This window comes from Mustelus asterias, chromosome 6 (assembly GCF_964213995.1).
Source record: "Mustelus asterias chromosome 6, sMusAst1.hap1.1, whole genome shotgun sequence".
Lineage (NCBI taxonomy): Eukaryota > Metazoa > Chordata > Chondrichthyes > Carcharhiniformes > Triakidae > Mustelus > Mustelus asterias.
This window is the reverse complement of record NC_135806.1, coordinates 86197809-86216392: the sequence shown is the minus strand read 5'-3', so window position 1 is coordinate 86216392 and position 18584 is coordinate 86197809. Positions and strand designations below refer to the sequence as shown.

At 38.5% G+C, this 18584-nt stretch overlaps 1 protein-coding gene across 4 annotated transcripts in view; it reads left to right on the top strand.

The window, feature by feature from the left end:
• The window catches only part of man2a1 (mannosidase, alpha, class 2A, member 1), a 159055-nt gene extending 153163 nt beyond the window's left edge, over positions 1 to 5892 (top strand). For 2 of the 4 annotated variants that reach the window (XM_078214677.1, XM_078214680.1), the window contains 3 exons: positions 1149 to 1349; positions 4782 to 4892; positions 5518 to 5876. In XM_078214677.1, the coding sequence (XP_078070803.1) occupies positions 1149 to 1349; positions 4782 to 4892; positions 5518 to 5670 (465 nt within the window). In that variant the 3' untranslated portion in view covers positions 5671 to 5876. Of the gene's footprint in view, positions 1 to 1148; positions 1350 to 4781; positions 4893 to 5517 lie in introns of all 4 variants that reach the window. The other 2 variants (XM_078214678.1, XM_078214681.1) reach the window with 2 other exon arrangements.
• Positions 5893 to 18584: the final 12692 nt, after the last annotated feature.

The following is an 18584-nucleotide window of genomic DNA, read 5'->3' as shown; positions in this document are numbered from 1 at the left end:
GAGGACTTTAAATGTGAGGTGAAAGAGGTGGAAAAAGGTGAGATGCTGAAAGGAGAAGAAAATGGGGGCATACCAAGATATGATTTGGTGACAAGTGCTACACTGCTACTATGACAGCCTGGGAGGAGGCGGGGGGTGGGAGAGTTGAAAAATGTATAGCCTGGCAGGAAGGCTTCTTTTAGGAAAAAAGTGTCATTACCTTTTAGCCAAATTTCCATCAAGGTCTTGATATTGCACAATCATCTATGATGAGTCAGGTGATTATTTACAAGTGAACGAACATTCTGGGGGGAGATGCTGAGAGGCACAGGTTCCATCATGTCTGGGGTAAGGTAAATGGTTTTATCGCTGTTTTTTTACAATCTATATATATCTTTCATTCGGTTGGAGTATCTTTACATATATTTTAAGTCTTGCATTCAGTTGGTCTGCCCATTTTACTGGGCTAAGTTTAGTTGAACATCAGGAAAAATGAAGTGGAAAAAGATAATTCCATCACTCAATTCTGTTCCTTCCAACAATCTTATTCCCTCTCAAAAGTTAGAAAAAAATAAGATGATTTCTTTAAAAATACTCTTTTATTTTTATTTAAGATGCTGACTGACTGTGTATTTCCAGTAATTTATAACTTAATTTAAAATTTCAGCAATTGCACTTTTTTCTTTTTATCTGGTTTAAATTCAGTTGACTAATTTGCAATTAACATAATAAATCTTCTTTAAACGCCACACAAAATAACAGCACAGTGAACAAAAATATGTAAATCGATGTAACAGAACAGCTTAAGAATCTTAATTTATCTCAATATAACTAATATTGTGTAACATTGCTGATTTCTGCTATGGTTTAACTACCTTTTTGCAGTTTTGATAGTAACTGCAATTTATTTCCATTTGAATTTCTGAGGGATTCTCCTGATTGCCTTGAATACCTTCGCAGCAGGTAGGTGGACCCCTTGAAAAATGATATGAATTCCTTTTCAGACATTTGCAGTTTCTCTGAATATCTTTCAGATCTCCCACTAGAGAATCCCTTTGAAATTCCAAGTAGAAGTTCTTTACATATATGTAAATATATTGATGTTCCTTATTTTTATTGCTGAGATTGAGGTCTATACCTTATTTTTTCATAATATGCATTTTTTTAAGCAGGATGAAAGTAATAAAGCAGTGAATTATCCCTCTTTGTTGAGCCACAAAATAAGTTCCTACCTGAATCACCCAGTCATTCCAATGGTTGTGAAACTAAATGTAGATGGAATTCCTCCATTATTGAACTTATACAGTCCTCTTATGTCATCCATGCCATGTGACATGCGCATACTTAACCTGAGAACAATAGAAGGAAAGGTAAGGCTAACATTTTTAATATAAATCTAAGCACTATCATTTGAAACAAAAAACATTATATATGATACTTTGTAAGTAAATTGCAAAAGCAAGAAAAAGCTACATTATATTATCATGTTTAACATTGGAAAATGTCAGTCGCTTCATAGAACAGGACTTGAATATTGCTGAAAAGAAAAATGCTGCTGAAGCTTTTCAACTTGCACTCATCAAAACAAATGCAAGAATGGCAAACTTTGCCATTTCCATTTGGCAAACAACCATTTATACTAAAAGAGAAAAGGGTGCCAATTGGTTGGCAAGTCAACTCTAATTGGCCATGGTGTTGCTATTGGAGAAAACAATAGTAAACTATAGGCTCCCCAAGCTCCCAAGTAATTTAAAAAAGGCACAGGGCTTGAAGATAATTATTTTGTTTGCAGAAAACGGGCTCGTGCGTATAAATGTATTTTGCACCTAGCAACATAAATGAGCCACATTACGAGGTCAGCTTATTATCTTAAATTGATTGTTGGTTTAGTTATTAGCATGCTGAGGATTCTTCAGCAATTGCGGTCCAATAATGTTAGATGGATTAGCCATGGTAATTGTGTGAGGTTACAGGGATGGGATGGGAGAAGGTCTGGGTAAAATACTCTTTCAGAGAGTTGGTGCAGACTTGATGGGCTGAATGGACTCCCTCTGCACTGTAGGGATTCTATAATTGCATGAAAATAACATCTAACAGTGGACGTTTTGTTTTGGGTTTTGCAAGCATGGGTTGGTTGAAAATGGCCTGTACTCTGCCTATTGTGAACAACTGAACCAACATACTGTTTGATTCAATCAGCCAATCAGTGGGATGTACAGCCTACATACCTGGCATTGCACTGGCATTGAAATTCTTATGTGATGTTGCTCGAATGTGTGGTCAGCAGAATATCTCCTTGGACTGATGCCAGCATCCTTTTAGTGGAAAATACCATTCACGTTGCCTGCTTAGTAGCAGCATGAGGTTGTTTAATTTTTGAGATGCTTTGCCTTTCCAGGGTAAGTTGAGATAGGATGGGCATTTTTCAGGTTCAAAGGCCTTTGGCCCATTTATGATTGTGCAGTACACAGCCAACAATTATCTGATCAGGATAGCCATTGTGTCTCAGGATAGCTTTGATGCAATCTATTTCGGTTCCAAGCTTGCTAGGTAAGCAAATGTGACTGGGGCTCTTTTACAAGATTCAGATCAGACCAATCTTATAGCACATGGCGCTATACAAATTCCAATGTGTATTTTGACTGGAGAAGGTTGGCTTGTGGTGGAAAATAGTGTTGAACCCTGTTGTAATATCCCTTTAAGAGTGATGACCCTTTAAGAAGCTCAATGAACAGATGAGCCATGAACCTGGATGTTATCATGGTCTCTCCCTGCATTTTAGTACCTGAGACAACATGATATATCTTCTTTATAGCTCGTACTGATTTAGCTATAAATAAATCCCACCAAAGATTCTCAAGCAAATGGGACGTACTGAAGTGTGTTACAGAAAGATAGCACAAGGTTATCACTTCAAATCCATTAGCAGATTTCTCAACTAGCATGTTGAAGAAAGGGAGGGCATTGACAATGTCCTAAGGCATACTGCAGGAGTGCAAAAATTGAAACTGAGCCAACAAAAGATATGTCACAATGTAGGTTTTATAAAGGAGAGTGGTGGAAATGTGGAGAAGTTTAGAGAGCTTAGGGCCTAAACAGCTGAAGGCGTGGCCGACATTATTGAAATAAGTCAGGGATGCACAACAGACCAGAGTTTGAGGTATGCAAAATTCTTAGAGGATTGGAGGTTAGAAGAGGTTGCAGAGAAATTGAAGAAGAGAATTTTGAAATTAAGGTGTTGGTGAACCAGGACCCAACTTAGGTCAGTGAACACAGTGGTGTTTGGTGATTGACATTTGAAACGATAAAGAATTTTGGATGAGCTAAAGTTTATTGAAGGTGTAAGATGGGAGACCGACCAAAAGGACATTATAGTGATTGAGTCTGGAATTAACAAGAGCATGGGTGAGTGTTTTAGCAACAGATAGACAGAAGCAGGCATGGCAACATGTGGTGTTATAGTGAGTTGAAGGTCTTTGTGTTGGACAGGATATGGGATTGGAAGCTCAACTCGATTCAAATAGAGTGATGGAGTTACAAACTGGTTCAGCCAGACACAGTGGCCATGTGTTTAGGTGCCAGATCAGAAACCCCAAGGTACATTATGAAGCCAGATTCTATTTTGGCATAAATGTGAGGAAAGGATGCTTCACCTCAGGAATGATTCCATTGACAAATTAGGGATCTTTTTATAAAAATGAGCTTCATAACAGAGGTTAAGTGTAACTCTAACAAAATTAAAAAGTTTACAGCTTGCTAATATGCTGGGGGAAGGCAGGCATAAAATTCACCCCTATGTCTACTACTAATGTATAGTTTAATTTTGTTAGTTGTTCATGTAGTTAGTAGATTTCATATTACAACTGACTGTTGAAGCATTGCACTTCTCCCATCTAATCGTGTAATAACACAGAATTCTAAATGCTCAACAGTTCTGCACTTCAAATTCAAAAATATTCCAGTGTTAATTTTCCCCACCCCGTGCTGGTGATGCCGCGAGGTTCACACCCACAAAGGACGGGAGCCCCATTTTAATGTATTTGCATGAATTTTAATATAATTATCAGGCCCCCTGCCATATTTCGCCCCACCCCTCGCCATATTTTCAAACTTTGCCAATGGGATGTTTCGTCAGTGAAGTTTACAACAGGTTATCCGGATGGGTTCACCCACAGGTTGAACCTGTACCAGAGGGCAGTGTCAGCAGTGTTGGGGCGGACACTAGCGGGAGCCTAATGGGAGGAGGGTGTTGTGGAGGAAGAGAGCATGCACTGAAGGGGGAGGAAATGTCAGTGATGATCATGAGGTAGAGAGGGAGATGCAAGTGATGATGGGATGGTGGAGGTTGGGCGGGGGCGGTGGGGGGAGATGCTGGCAATGATCAACGGAGGGGCAGGAGGCCCCTAAGTTCTAAGAAACCTCAAGGACAATAAAAGAAACTTGGTATTCAATGCCATCTCCTGTCTAAAAAATGAAAGTATGTTCCCAGAGCAAAATCTGTTGGATTAGAGAACAATATATAAGCAGAATATAGTCACTGCTCTTACATGACTAGAAACCTTTAAATAAGCAATGTCTCGGCCATCTCCATCCTTATCCCCCAGGTTTAGGTGATAACCTATTAATTTGTATGTGGAAGTTCAACTAATTTAAATAAATCAATATAACTGCAGCAACAATAGAATTAGAAATTTTGTTAATTTATTTGACTGAAATTTTTACTGCATATAAAATATTCTATTCATTGTAGTACATAAAAAACCTATAAATTGGGTTTAATAAAAAGTTACATGCCATTGCAGGATGAAGGGTCTCCGTCAAATGAAGCAGCCCTGATCATCCACAGAATGGGTTTTGATTGTCGATTTTTGAACAAAAACACTGGTCTGTTTTGTTCTACCAGTCGAGGCAAGGTAAGTGGTTCTGTAAGGAGCATCTGGGTTTCTGTTATCAGGATAAGGTTACAATTGATATATTTCTGTAGTTAGAAGGCTTAGATTTTTATTGAAACTCACTGACAATATTTAAGAGAAATTTTGAATATTATCCTTCACAGATTAGCCCCATTAGCATACATTAACTTCCACTGTATCGTCCCTCTACATAGGGAATCCCCCCCACCACCCCCCCAACCACACCGGTGGGGTTTACAACAGGTTTTGTAAAACAGTGCCCTGGCAAACAGTCCCTGTTGGCGGTGCATAGGTAATATGGCCCTTATGGGTGGAGAGGGTCATGCCCCAGCAGTACTTTGTCAGGGAGCACTACCAGAAAGAGGTTTCCATTGGGGAAGTCTGCATGGGGTTCCTGGAGGTGGTCCCGTGTCCAGGGGTGTGTTGGGGTGGAGGGTCCCAGGTTCCCATGCCCATTGGGGTTTTATTTATAAATGATGCCCTGATCTTTTGAGAGACACTGTTGCTGATGGGGTGGATAAGATGTGGCACCCGCTTCCTAGTTTTCATTTTGGCAAAGTGTTTTAACAATATGTGTATCTTGGATTTTACTCAACCAACTGAATTTCAAACTTTTTTATTGCAGATTCCTGTGCGCAATCTCTTTAGAGAATTAAAAATTAAGCATCTAACTCCATCAACTTTGACTTTGATGCATACAACACAAGATCACAATAATACTAGAGATATAGAACTGAATCCAATGGAAATAAGTACATTCAGAATTCAATTAAGTTGATTCTATCACCTCTTGGGATTGCCTAACAAGCTGTTTGAAGATCATATTGCACACATTTCTGTGCTTACAGTTATTGCAACTCAACAGAAAAGTCAACTATGTCCAAGACCAATAGTGAAAAATATATTTGCGTTTAATTTTGTGAAAAATTTGTAAAGTTATAAAAGGCAAAAGAAAATTAAAGTAACAATAAATAAAATTGTGACAACAAACTGCTTCCTTACAATAATGCAATTATTGGGTTAAATTATCTGCCACATGTCTAACTTAATGCTGTCAACATTTCAATGAAGTAAAGAACCATGAAGTCTTCATTGAAGGAGTAAACTTCACTCATTTGACCTTTACATTACTACGGTCAGTTTAGTTCTTATTGACTAGTCTCCAGTGTTAAGCTATGGACAAGACCAAAAGGGTTATTGAATTCCAAAGTGTGAGAAATAAATCTTATAAGAGCAAAATCTGAAATGAGGCAAGGATTAAGAGACCAAGATGAAATCTGAAATATAAGTGGATTTCAAAATTAACACTGGAATATTTTTGAATTTGAAGTGCAGAATTATTGAGTATTTTGAATTCTGTCACATTACATGATTAAATGGGATAAGTGCAATGCTTCAATGGTCAGTTGTAATGTGAAATCTCCTAACTACATGAACAACTACAAAATTAAATTATATGTTAGTAATAGACATAGGGGTGAATTTTATGCCCCCCTCCCTGAGCGTATTTATAGGGGGTCAGGTAAAAGAGGACAGATGGGTAATCCACCTCTTTCCCATCCACTCCCAAGCTGTCCCCCATAACACTGTGGGCAGGTTAGCTATCAGCCAGCCACCCACCCTTAGGCCTATTGAGGGTGTTAACTGACCAATTAATGGCCTGTTAAGGGCCTGTTTCCATCTCTGCTGCAATAAGGTGTGTGTTGGGGAAAGCTGAATGAAGATGGTGAACCCGCTCTTTCACAACCTCAGGTTTAAAAATGGGAAGGAATAAGGATGTTTCCTCTTTTGGGGGTGTGTTGTTCCCATTGGTGACCCCTCCCCCAAAGATGGCACCCCCCCACCAATTTGTGCCTCCCTGCTGGCCTCTTGAACATGACCTTCTACTCCTGCCCCACCTAAGGTCCCTGATCCCTCCTCGACCATAAACCCTGACTAACCTGCAAGTTCAGGATCCATGGATCTGTTCTGGACTGTTCATCACCTGAGCAGTGACCAGTACTGAGTTCTGGTGCTGCTGGGACTACTCAGCTGCTGACCAATCAGATTGTCTAGCAGCACTTGAAAGCAGATTTTCCTTTCCCTGAGGGACAGAATTCCCACTCTCAAATCATTAAGGCTGTCACCAGTAAATACTTACTGCAATTCACCTCTGCCAACATTAATCAGAATAGATGTTGTTCTATTCAAAACGTGTGATTCTGTGCCTTATAATAATATTACAGATTATATTTTGATGTACTGTTCTTCTTGCCCATATTTTGTAATCCAATCCCATAGTAAGATCTTTTGTACCTTAAAATTTGAATTTTATTAAGAGATAAGTTGTAAAGTGGATGCACTCATTGAAAGATCATTCAGCTAATTTTGGATCATATTGCTAGAAAAAACTTTATAACCCTCTCATCACAATTTTCAATTACTTCCTTTTTTATTATTTCACCACCATATGGAGAAATCCTCTCATTTCTGATGTCAATTTGAACTTGCATCCTTTCCTGTGCCATTTAAATTTCACTTTTTTCTACAAAGCGTTATTTCAGTCCCTCACAAAGACTGAAGAATTCAAGTTTTTCCAAACTTTCCTCATTACAATCTAGTGCTAAGGATCAGTCTGGTGATTCCTCTCTGCATCACCTATGAGACTTGAATGTTTAACTTGTTTCTGAATAACCAAAATAGTACTAAAAGTTTCATCTCTTTTAACAGGGTTGTAAATTCAAAAAATGTCATTATCTGGATGACATATCTTTTCATCTTTAATTTTCCATTTTTCAATGACCATTTGAATGTACTGATGTAACATAATAAGGTGTAAAAGAGAAATGCTATTGACGCTTATTCTCAGTATTGCCAAGGCAAATAAATGTATTAGAACATTTTACGTGAAATTGTACATTGTAGCCTTTTGAGTTTTAAGTTACTTGCATGATTTTACCTAATGTAATACCAGAAGCATTTTGCTTTTAAAAATGCTGGCAAATGACTTTTTTTTCTGTTTTTAATGTGCATTCGTTTTATTTATCTCGAGATCCCAAAACATTGTCAAATAATACTTGCACGAAACAAATTGGTGAGACTTTTTTTTCAAACAGTGCTATAATACATTTACACTTGTATATTGCTGTGACTATTTTTGGCAACACCCACTAGTGTTAGAATAGTAGTAAAAATGTCCTGCACGAAACAATCGTAAAAAATGTCTTGTTTGTGTAACTGGCTGTTTTGCTTAAAGAGGCTCTTTGAGGAAAAAAAGGGTAGATATCTGATAAAGTTAATGTGGTTTAATCTTTAATCACAAGCAACTGAATATTCTGAATGCTTTTTGTATTTTGTTTTTGCACATGCATTTCATTTGCTCTATTGTGTTATGTGGTACAATTACATTTTTTTGGTTTCATGGGTTTTATATAATTTCAGATTTGAGTACAATGTTTATCTCACCTAAAGTCATAGCATTTATTCTTTTATAGCAGATTTTGGTATTCATTTTGTAAAGAGAAGTCATTGATGGTAATATTACACAATGTAGTTTCAGAGTTCTAGTTATCACCACAATCCACAAATCAGTTATTAGCAATCAGTCTTGCAATGGCACCATTTATTGGTGAAAATATTTTTTTCTTAACCCCTTAACCAGCATAAATGTTTACCTACATTTATAAAGATTTTGTATCAAGCAACACTATAATGATTTAGGACAATACAATCCTTACTTATGCAGTGATCAAACTTTCATTTCAGAGTGACTGTGGCAATACAGTTTAATAAATGCAACTCTATGTTTAATTTAATAATACAATATTGTTACATAATAAAATTTTGTACTGCTTAAGGTGAATTTTCAGTGTATGCTAGTAAAGGGGCTAATATGATTTAAAATCATTTACAACTAATAAAGTTAATTATTTTTATACCATTACAGCAAAAATTCTGACTTGACAGTGCAAGTTATATTTAGCATAGAAATGCAATTCTACCATTCGTGTCATTTAAGCACATTAATATTAGATTGAATACTTTTAATATAAACTATATATAATTTTTAATTAGGGAGGAATGATTTATCCAATACAGTTCTAGGAAGCAACTTATTTGCTGTGTGCTTGATCAAATGAGGAAGGAAGATTAGGTCTGTGTAACTAAAAAGTTATATACTTTGGGATTGCATAATTTGTTACTACATTTTTAATGTACATTCTATCAGGAGGATTTTCTACTCTGAATATCTGTACTACATTACCTTTTAAATGACTGTTTTTAAAAAGGTATTTGATCAATTTATGGCAATGAAAATGTTTTGAACAAGTTGTGCAGTCATAGAGTGACAAAAATAACTTTGACACATCTTACAACTGATGTGAAACTGGGTGAAATGAAATTGAAAGCCTTGCTGTTTTACATTACTATGTACTTAAGAATCTGTCAGCTTATAATTTCCATTTTAGTACTTTGTGTTATACACCTTTATAACAAGGTATAAAGCACTATTTTTCAACTGTTTGTTTCTTTCTAATTTTTGGCAGGAAAATGTTCAATCAAATAAACTGAATATTCTGATTTATTTGTATGTCTTTTAATACAATGTTTAGTGTTGATTTACATGGCATCTTGTTACGACAAATCACTTCAAAATGTTTCACCGTTAAAGTGCACTGACTACTGTGCAGACAAAAAAATGACAGGAATCAAAATAATATTGGCATGTAAAGAAATAATTCTATTATCATGCATTAAGAGATCGTTTCATGGCCTGCCTGTAAATGGCAATGCACTCAAGCAGAACAGATAGATTCAGGTATCCTGCATCTTATTAATTAAATAATCCTCTAATTAAAAAAAAGTATTCTTAGAAAGTCTTGTGAAGTTAATTATTTTGAGAGAGAGTGTGTACCGAGAGGGAAAGACAGATTCAGGCAAGACCTAATGTTAAGAAGGAATAAAACAAATTTGTTCAATTAATACTTTGTATATATTTTCACAGTAGAGGAAAAGGGAAAAATACCAGTAGTATGGTTATAGCTAAACAATAGTCAAGGGGAGGAATGAAAGAGATATAAGCTATTAAAAAGGCTAATGGAGAATATAATGGGATTTAAGGTACACAAATTTCCTGAATCTGATATTCTAATACTGTGGGATCAAAAAAAAGTGTGGACGTTGCAGTTTTAAGTTTTAATTAATTAGTTAGTTTTAATTAATTAGTTTTAATTTCTCAAAATGCTCTAGGTTCAAAATTTGTGACTTTGATTTGGAGAATTGCAATTGTCAACCCAAGGAGAAACCAAGGGTAGGATTTTCCATGGCAAGACAACCAAGTGTCCATTGATTTTGATGGGGACAGCCCAAGTAACTACTTACCAATGTTCTGTCGATGTTGTGTAATCCAAAAGTTGTTTTGTAGGCTATACAATGTCGTACGTTACTGCACGTATGCAGCTGTGCAAAACAAGTTTAAAGGGCCCACAAACCTAAAGGAATTTGGCTACACACAAATTAAATAGAGGGCAAAACCTGGGGTGCAAAAAGTGACTTTTAATACATTGAAAGGTGCTAACATTGGTGATTAATCTCTACTCGCGCTTAAACTCATCATGAAACCACCAATTCTTTCTAAACTAAGAGGAATGTCCATATCTTATTACCTATACCTAGAGAGACCAGCAAGAATAAGACAGTACTAGACTTCACCCATATTGCAGATATCTTCAGGAACCTAAATACAATAGGTTGCATCTGCATTGTCTCACAGGCTCCCCATCATCAGCTTGGGACCCGTACAACAGAAAGGGATTTGTTCCCTCATTACCCTACTTGTTTTGAACCATAAGCACAAAGTCATGCTGATGTACATCTAGAGATTATGATTCATTCTTTGCCAGTCCTATGTGCCATCTTTATTCCAACAGAGCCATTCATTCAATGAGTAATTATTGAATGACAAGGGCTATCCCTTCACACATGGCTCATGACATCCAGACACAGCTACAGAATATACCTACAACAAGAACCAAGTTGTAATTGAGCTATCAGCAACATTTCTGCTGACTGGACTATCCAGGAGGAATTTGCAATATAAACCGGAGCAGGTCTTCAGATTTGGGGTTATTGTGTGCATTCAGCATGACCTTGCCATAATGAGGGACCATCTCCTACTGCCATCTGGGCAGCAAGAGCTCCTGGAGGTAGGACAAAATCAACCATCAGTGTTGCCAGAGCAATTACAGAGTAACTTATGCAAAAGTTCACAATGCAAGCATCCGTCTCATCACCAACATATCACAGTACTGTAATCCTTAATGACACCATCCAATTCCCTTCCTTCAGAACCAGTCTTATGGGTCTCACCCTTGTACAGTAAAAGGTTAACATCAGAAACATATATGATGCTGATGTCAGACCACATGACTGTGAAGTAAGAGAGACCTAGAAGGAGGAGGAGCTTGTGTAAATACTTGCAGTAAATAAAAAGTAATAATTTTAAGAAACTACAGACTTCAGCAGCAGGCGTTGGGAGAATAGGCAATCCCCAAGACTTCCCATCTAGACCCTGACAACACAACAAAACAACCCTCACTTAAATAGAAACACCAACACTAATTCTTCTCAGGCTTTTAGATTTGTGTGCATTGTCAAGGCTGATTGTCAAGGTTTAGTGCGATATTGAAGATGTTTTGGCCTCTCAGATGTGCATTAAGAATATCTTTTGGAACTATTTGAAGTACAGGGGAGTTCCCTTCATGTCCTTGCCAATATTTATAGCTCAACCAACAGCACTGCAACAGATCATTTTAGTCACTTCCCTTGTTGCTGAGAAAATCGGCTATTATATTTCACTATACAACGATGACTGTATTTCAGAAATAATTCAATGACTTTGAAATGCCCAAGGACACGCTGAGTTATTGAAAGGAACCGAGTTGCAGCTGGAACATCTTGACTAAAGCGTAGCAAAGCTAGGCTCAAAGCCTGAGATTGTTGCATTTGTAGGATTTAGTCCAGAGATCTCAAAAGAATCAAACGAGTGGCTTAAAGCAGGTTACTGACAAGCTACAGAACAATAGTTCAAATACAACATGTATATAATCAGAATCAGTAGACATATGACCTGCAACAGGCACTGACTATTTACTAATTCCAGGTCGGATTCACAGATAGATTTGGCCTCTGTAGCTGATGGTAACAATCTCTTCTTCAATTCCCCTTGAGTTTTTCTGGAGATGTTAAGCCAAAGTTAATATGGATTCACCTTGAAAAGTAGCTCTTTTGTTTGTACAATATGATTTTCCCTTCCCATGTTCATGCCTATAATAACTATATTCGGGACTTGTTTGATATCTCATGCCAATTATTCAATTACATCTTCCCATTCAATTGTCCAATTACCATGGGACTGGTACTGAAAGTAGAATCCCCTCTCAGCCCCTTCGCGGTGAGGTCTTCGCCTCACTTATCTTTTGTGTAGACATCTTGGTATCTTCTTCAGGCAGACTTTTTTAGATATGTGGACATTAAATCACATGTTAGCAGATATAGCAATGAGTACACAGAGTCTTGTAGGCCGCTAGCAGGGAGAACCAGCTTATGCTGTACTGTGTTTGTCACCTCTGGCAGGTTGCTTTGGAACCTTTCTTAATTTCTTTCTTAGAAACATAGAAAATAGGTGCAGGGCTAGGCCATTCAACCCTTCGAGCCTGCACCACCATTCAATATGGCTGTAGATAGGGCTTTAAACTAAATAGTGGGGGAGGGGGGTTCAGTTGTATGGAGAATTAGAAAATCAAAGGTAAAGGAGAGGGTAGGAGTGCAGGTTAATGATGAGGACTTTCAACTAGTTAAAGGAGCCGAGGGCTCAGGAGAGGTTAATAAAGTTTCCAAACCACGTAATAGAACAGAGAGTATAGAAGGTGACAGGAATCTAACCTCGGGCAGAGTAAAAAAGGTGACAAGCATGAGAAGGGAGGTGGTCAACACAGTGCAAGAAGATGGTCTGGGGAAGAATAACCAGTCTGTTACAGGAAGGGACAAAGCATGCAAACAAAGGAATGCACTAACAAATTGGGTCCAGGTAAGAAAGACTAACGTAAAGACACTTTACCTGAATGCACGTAGCATTCGAAACAAAGTGAATGAGTTGACGGCACAAATCAGTACAAATCTAGTGGCCATTACAGAAACATGGTTGTAGGGTGACCAGGACTGGGAAGTAAATATCCAGGGGTATCAGACAATTCGGAAGGATAGACAGGAAGGAAAAAGAGGTGGGGTAGCTCTGTTAATTAAGGATAACATCAGGGCGGCAGTGAGAGACAATATAGGCTCTAAGGAGCAAAATGTGGAATCAATGTGGGTGGAGATAAGCAATAGTAAGGGGAAAAAGTCACTGGTGGGTGTAGTCTATAGGCCCCCAAATAATAACTTCAAGGTGGGACGGGCTATAAATAAACAAATAACAAATGCATGTAAAAATGGAACAGCAATAATCATGGGGGATTTTAACCTCCATATTGATTGGTCAACTCAAGTCGGACGTGGTAGACTTGAGGAAGAGTTCTTAGAATGCTGTCGCGATAGTTTCCTTGAACAGTATGTTACAGAACCTATGAGGGAGCAAGCTATCTTGGATCTGGTCCTGTGTAATGAGACAGGTAAAATTAATGATCTCCTTGTGAGGGATCCTCTTGGAATGAGTGATCACAATATGGTTGAATTTCTAATACAGATGGAGGATGAGAAAGTAGGGTCCCAAACCAGTGTCCTCTGCTTGAACAAGGGGGATTACAATAGGATGAGGACGGAGTTGGCTAGTGTAGACTGGGAACACAGACTAATTGGTGGGACAGTTGAGGAACAGTGGAGGATTTTTAAGGAGATTTTTCTCAGTACTCAGCAAAAATATATTCCAGTGAAAAAGAAGGAATGTAAGAAAAGGGATAACCAGCCATGGATAACTAAGGAAATAAAGGAGAGTATCAAATTAAAAACCAATGCATACAGAGTGGCCAAAATTAGTGGGGAACTAGAAGATTGGGAAGGCTTTAAAAAAACAACAAAGAACTACTAAGAAAGCAATAAAGAAAGAAAAGATAGATTATGAAAGTAAACTAGCACAAAATATAAAAACTGATAGTAAAAGTTTTTACAAATATATAAAACGGAAAAGAGTGGTTAAAGTAAATGTTGGTCCCTTAGAAGATGAGAAGGGGGATTTAATAATAGGAAACGAAGAAATGGCCGAGGCCTTAAACAAGTTTTTTGTGTCGGTCTTCACAGTGGAGGTCACAAATAGCATACCAAAAATAGACGGTCATGGGACTGTAGAGGGTGAGGACCTTAAAATGATCACTATTACTAAAAAGGTAGTGCTGGGTAGGCTAATGGGACTAAAGGTAGACAAGCCCCCTGGTCCGGATGGAATGCATCCCAGGGTACTAAAAGAAACGGCAGAAGTAATAGCAAATGCATTAGTTGTAATTTATCAAAATTCACTGGACTCTGGGGAGGTGCCAGCTGATTGGAAAACAGCTAATGTAACGCCACTGTTTAAAAAAGGAGGTAGACAAAAGGCAGGTAACTACAGGCCGGTTAGCTTAACATCCGTAGTTGGGAAAATGCTGGAATCTATCATTAAGGAAGAAATAGCAGGACACCTGGAAAAGAATGGTTCAATCAAGCAGACGCAGCATGGATTCATGAAGGGAAAGTCATGTTTGACTAATTTACTGGAAATGTTTGAGGATATAACGAGTGCGGTTGACAGAGGGGAACCGGTGGATTTGGTGTATTTAGATTTCCAGAAGGAATTCGATAAGGTGCCTCACAAAAGGTTGCTGCATAAGATAAAGGTACACGGAGTTGGGGGTAAAGTGTGAGCGTGGCTTGAGGATTGGCTATCTAACAGAAAGCAGAGAGTCGGAATAAATGGGTGCTTTTCTGGTTGGCAATCAGTGACTAGTGGCGTGCCGCAGGGATCGGTGCTGGGGCCTCAACTATTTACCATATACATAGACGATCTGGAGGAGGGGACCGAGTGTGGGGTAACAAAGTTTGTGGATGACACAAAGATGAGTGGGAAAGCAAATTGCGTGGAGGACACAGAGAGTCTGCAGAGAGATTTGGATAGGCTAAGTGAGTGGGCAAGGATCTGGCAGATGGAGTATAACGTTAGTAAGTGTGAGGTTATCCACTTTGGAAGGAATAATAGTAAAATGGACTATTATTTAAACGGTGAAAAATTACAACATGCTACTGTGCAGAGGGACCTGGGGGACTTTGTGCATGAATCACAAAAACTCAGTTTGCAGGTGCAGCAGGTAATCAAGAAGGCAAATGTAATGTTGGCCTTTATCGCGAGAGGGATGGAGTATAAAAGCAGGGAGGTCATGCTGCAACTGTACAGGGTACTGGTGAGGCAGCACCTAAAGTACTGTGTACAATTTTGGTCCCCTTATTTAAGAAAGGATATATTGGCTTTGGAGGGGGTACAGAGAAGGTTCACCAGGTTGATTCCGGAGATGAGGGGGTTAGCTTATGAGGAGAGTTTGAGTAGATTGGGCCTGTACTCATTGGAGTTTAGAAGGTTGAGGGGAGATCTTATAGAGACATATAAGATAATGAAGGGGCTAGACAGGGTAGAAGAAGCGAGGTTATTTCCACTTACAATGGAAACAAGAACTAGGGGGCATAGCCTCAAAATACAGGGGAGTCAATTTAGAACAGAGTTGAGGAGGAACTTCTTCTCCCAGAGGGTAGTGAATCTTTGGAATTCTCTGCCCAATGAAGCAGTAGAGGCTACCTCGTTAAATGTGTTTCAGTCACAGATAGATTTTTAACCATTAAGGGAATGAAGGGTTATGGGGAGCGGGCGGGGAAGTGGAACTGAACCCACTATCAGATCAGCCATGATCTTATGGAATGGTGGAGCAGGCTTGAGGGGCTAGATGGCCTACTCCTGCTCCTATTTCTTATGTTCTTATGTTCTTAATATGATCGTGGTTGATCATGCGCTTTTGGTATCCCACTCCCACTTTCTCTCCTTGATCCCTTTAGCCACAAGGGCCACATCCAGTTCCGTCTTGAACAGTGCTTGAATTGAATTGTTTCTAAAATATTCAATTCATTTCTTAATTTTAATAAGATAATTTGCTACTTAATATAATGGCTTATCATCCCATGTCCCCACCACAACACTAGGGAGGGGGGTGGATTAAAAATATTTGCCTGCGTGTGAGCTTTATCTCTTTCAGTTTTATCACCATCTGGCCTTCTCACAATTCCAATATTCTAACATTGTGTTAGGACATAAATTAAAAGGAGGTAAATCATTCTCAGATTTCCTGGTTATCAGAGTCTCTGGATACAAAATCCATATCGATAAATCTAAGGCAAATTCTCACCTTTACAAATTTAATTTTAATATGTCACTAAATAGGATCAAAAAATAGTGTTATGTTCTGTGGCATAGGTCACACTAAGATTGCATGATGTACTCAAGGCTAACTATTTCTAATTAATAGAGCGGATTAAATGTGACTTTTATCAATTGGCTTCATTTCTGGCCTTAATCCAGAAAATAAAGGCAATTAAATTGAAAGTATTTTCTTAATGAATTTATTCTGCCCAAAGGTTACCATTTTAATCATTGCAACCTTACCAATTCAAGCTCCTGACTTGTTTGATATTTATAAATCATAATATATATGTTCCTCCCTTATTCAATCCCTTTTGGTATTTTCAGATGTTAACAAGTCATAAATGGATAGAAATTGGACCCATAAAATATGGACACAATGACATCTGATTTCAGGAATCAAAGGTCTTGTGCCCCAAGGATGCCCGAAAAACAGCCCTCACAAATTTTAGTGAAATCATTTTGTAGGTATCCCTGGTGGTTTCCTGGTAGGCCCATATGTATTTAAAGTGTCTCACATGTTTTTGATCCACTCAAATCAAAATTGTCTGTTGCCTGTCCCTCTCAGGATTCTTCAGTTGCCACCTTCAAGCCTCTTTATCGACTTTTTTCCCCATCCAGGATAATCCAATTCTCTCTAATGCCTTCAGCAAGTTGTTTCAAAGGCTGGCAACAATTTAACATTATAATTGTTCTCAGAATTTGCTAACAACTATGTTATTAGCAACCATAGTAACAAATTTTAATATATGTCTTCAAAGATCCTTTTACTGGCAGGTTCTTCTGAAGCACTGAATCATAGTATGTTATGCTATGGCACTGCATGGACAGAGTCATGAGAAAGAACCAGTGTTGCATCTTCGGCCACTTTTTTTCCATTCGTAGAATGAGTGCCACTGGCATTTCATGTCCATTCTGAATTGCTCTTGAGAAGGTATTGGCGACCCACACATTCTTCCTAAAGTCTGATGATCAGAACTAGATCTAACACTCTGGCTATGGTCTAAACAGAGCTCTCCAAGAATTGAGCATAACTTCCCTGCTGTTGTACTCACTGCTTCTATTTATGAAGACCAAGTTCCCATATGATTTGCTGACCATTCTCTCAATAAGTCCTGCCACCTTCAAAAATCTGTGCACATGGAGATGAACAGAAATTAAATATTGGGAAGGCTAATGCCATTGTCTTAAGTCCACCCCGCCCCCCAAAAAAACTCTGCTTCCTTGTCACTGATTCCATCCTTCGCCTGCCAGCTGACAGATTGAACCGAACGGCCCCCCAATCTTCTTGTTACATTTGACACCGAGATGAACTTTCAACTATAGGTGTGCGCCATCATTAAGATGATTTATTTTCACTTTCATAACACTGCCTCAGCTCCAGTATTGCCTCAGCTCTTCTGCTGCTGAAATCATCATTCATTCCGTGGTAGCTTCAAGTTTTATTATTCTAATCCACTTCTGGCCTGTCTCTCATATTCTACCTTCTGTAAACTTGAGGTGATCCAAAATTCTGTTGTCCCTGTCTTAACACACGGCACGATGGCACAGTGGTTAGCACTGCTGCCTCAGAGCACCAGGGACCCAGGTTCGATTCCTGGCTTGGGTCACTGTGTGGAGTTTGCACATTCTCCCTGTGTCTGCGTGGGTTTCCTCCGGGTGCTCTGATTTCCTCCCACAGTCCAAAGATGTGCGGGTTAAGTGGATTGGCCATGCTAAATTACCCCTTAGTGTCAGGAGGACTAAGGTAAATGAATGGGGTCATAAAGATAGGACCTGGGTGGGATTGTGGTCGGTGCAGACACAATGAACTGAATGGCCTCCTTCTGCACTGTATGATTCTCTGATTCTATGAACTCATACAAATTCCACTCACCCATCACCTCTGTATTCACTGACTTATACAGGCTCTCAGTTAAACAATGCCTCAATTTAAGCATTCTCATCCTTGTTTTTGATTCCATGGTCTGATCTCCCAAATTACAACAATCTTCTTCAGCCCTACGAGATCATCTGTGCTTTTCCAATTCTCCAATTTTAATGACTCCATCATTAGTGGTTGCACCGTCAGCTGCCTAGGCCCTCATTTTTTTCTAAGTTTTGGAATTTCCTCAATATTCACGCATTGCTTTCATCATTTAAGACATTTCTTAGAATTTAGCTCTTTGACCAAGCTTTTGGTCATCTAATATCTCCTTATGTGTCTCAGTGTCATCTTTTGTTCAATAATGCATCTGTGAAACACCTCAGATTATTAAATTAAAGGTGCTATATAAATACAA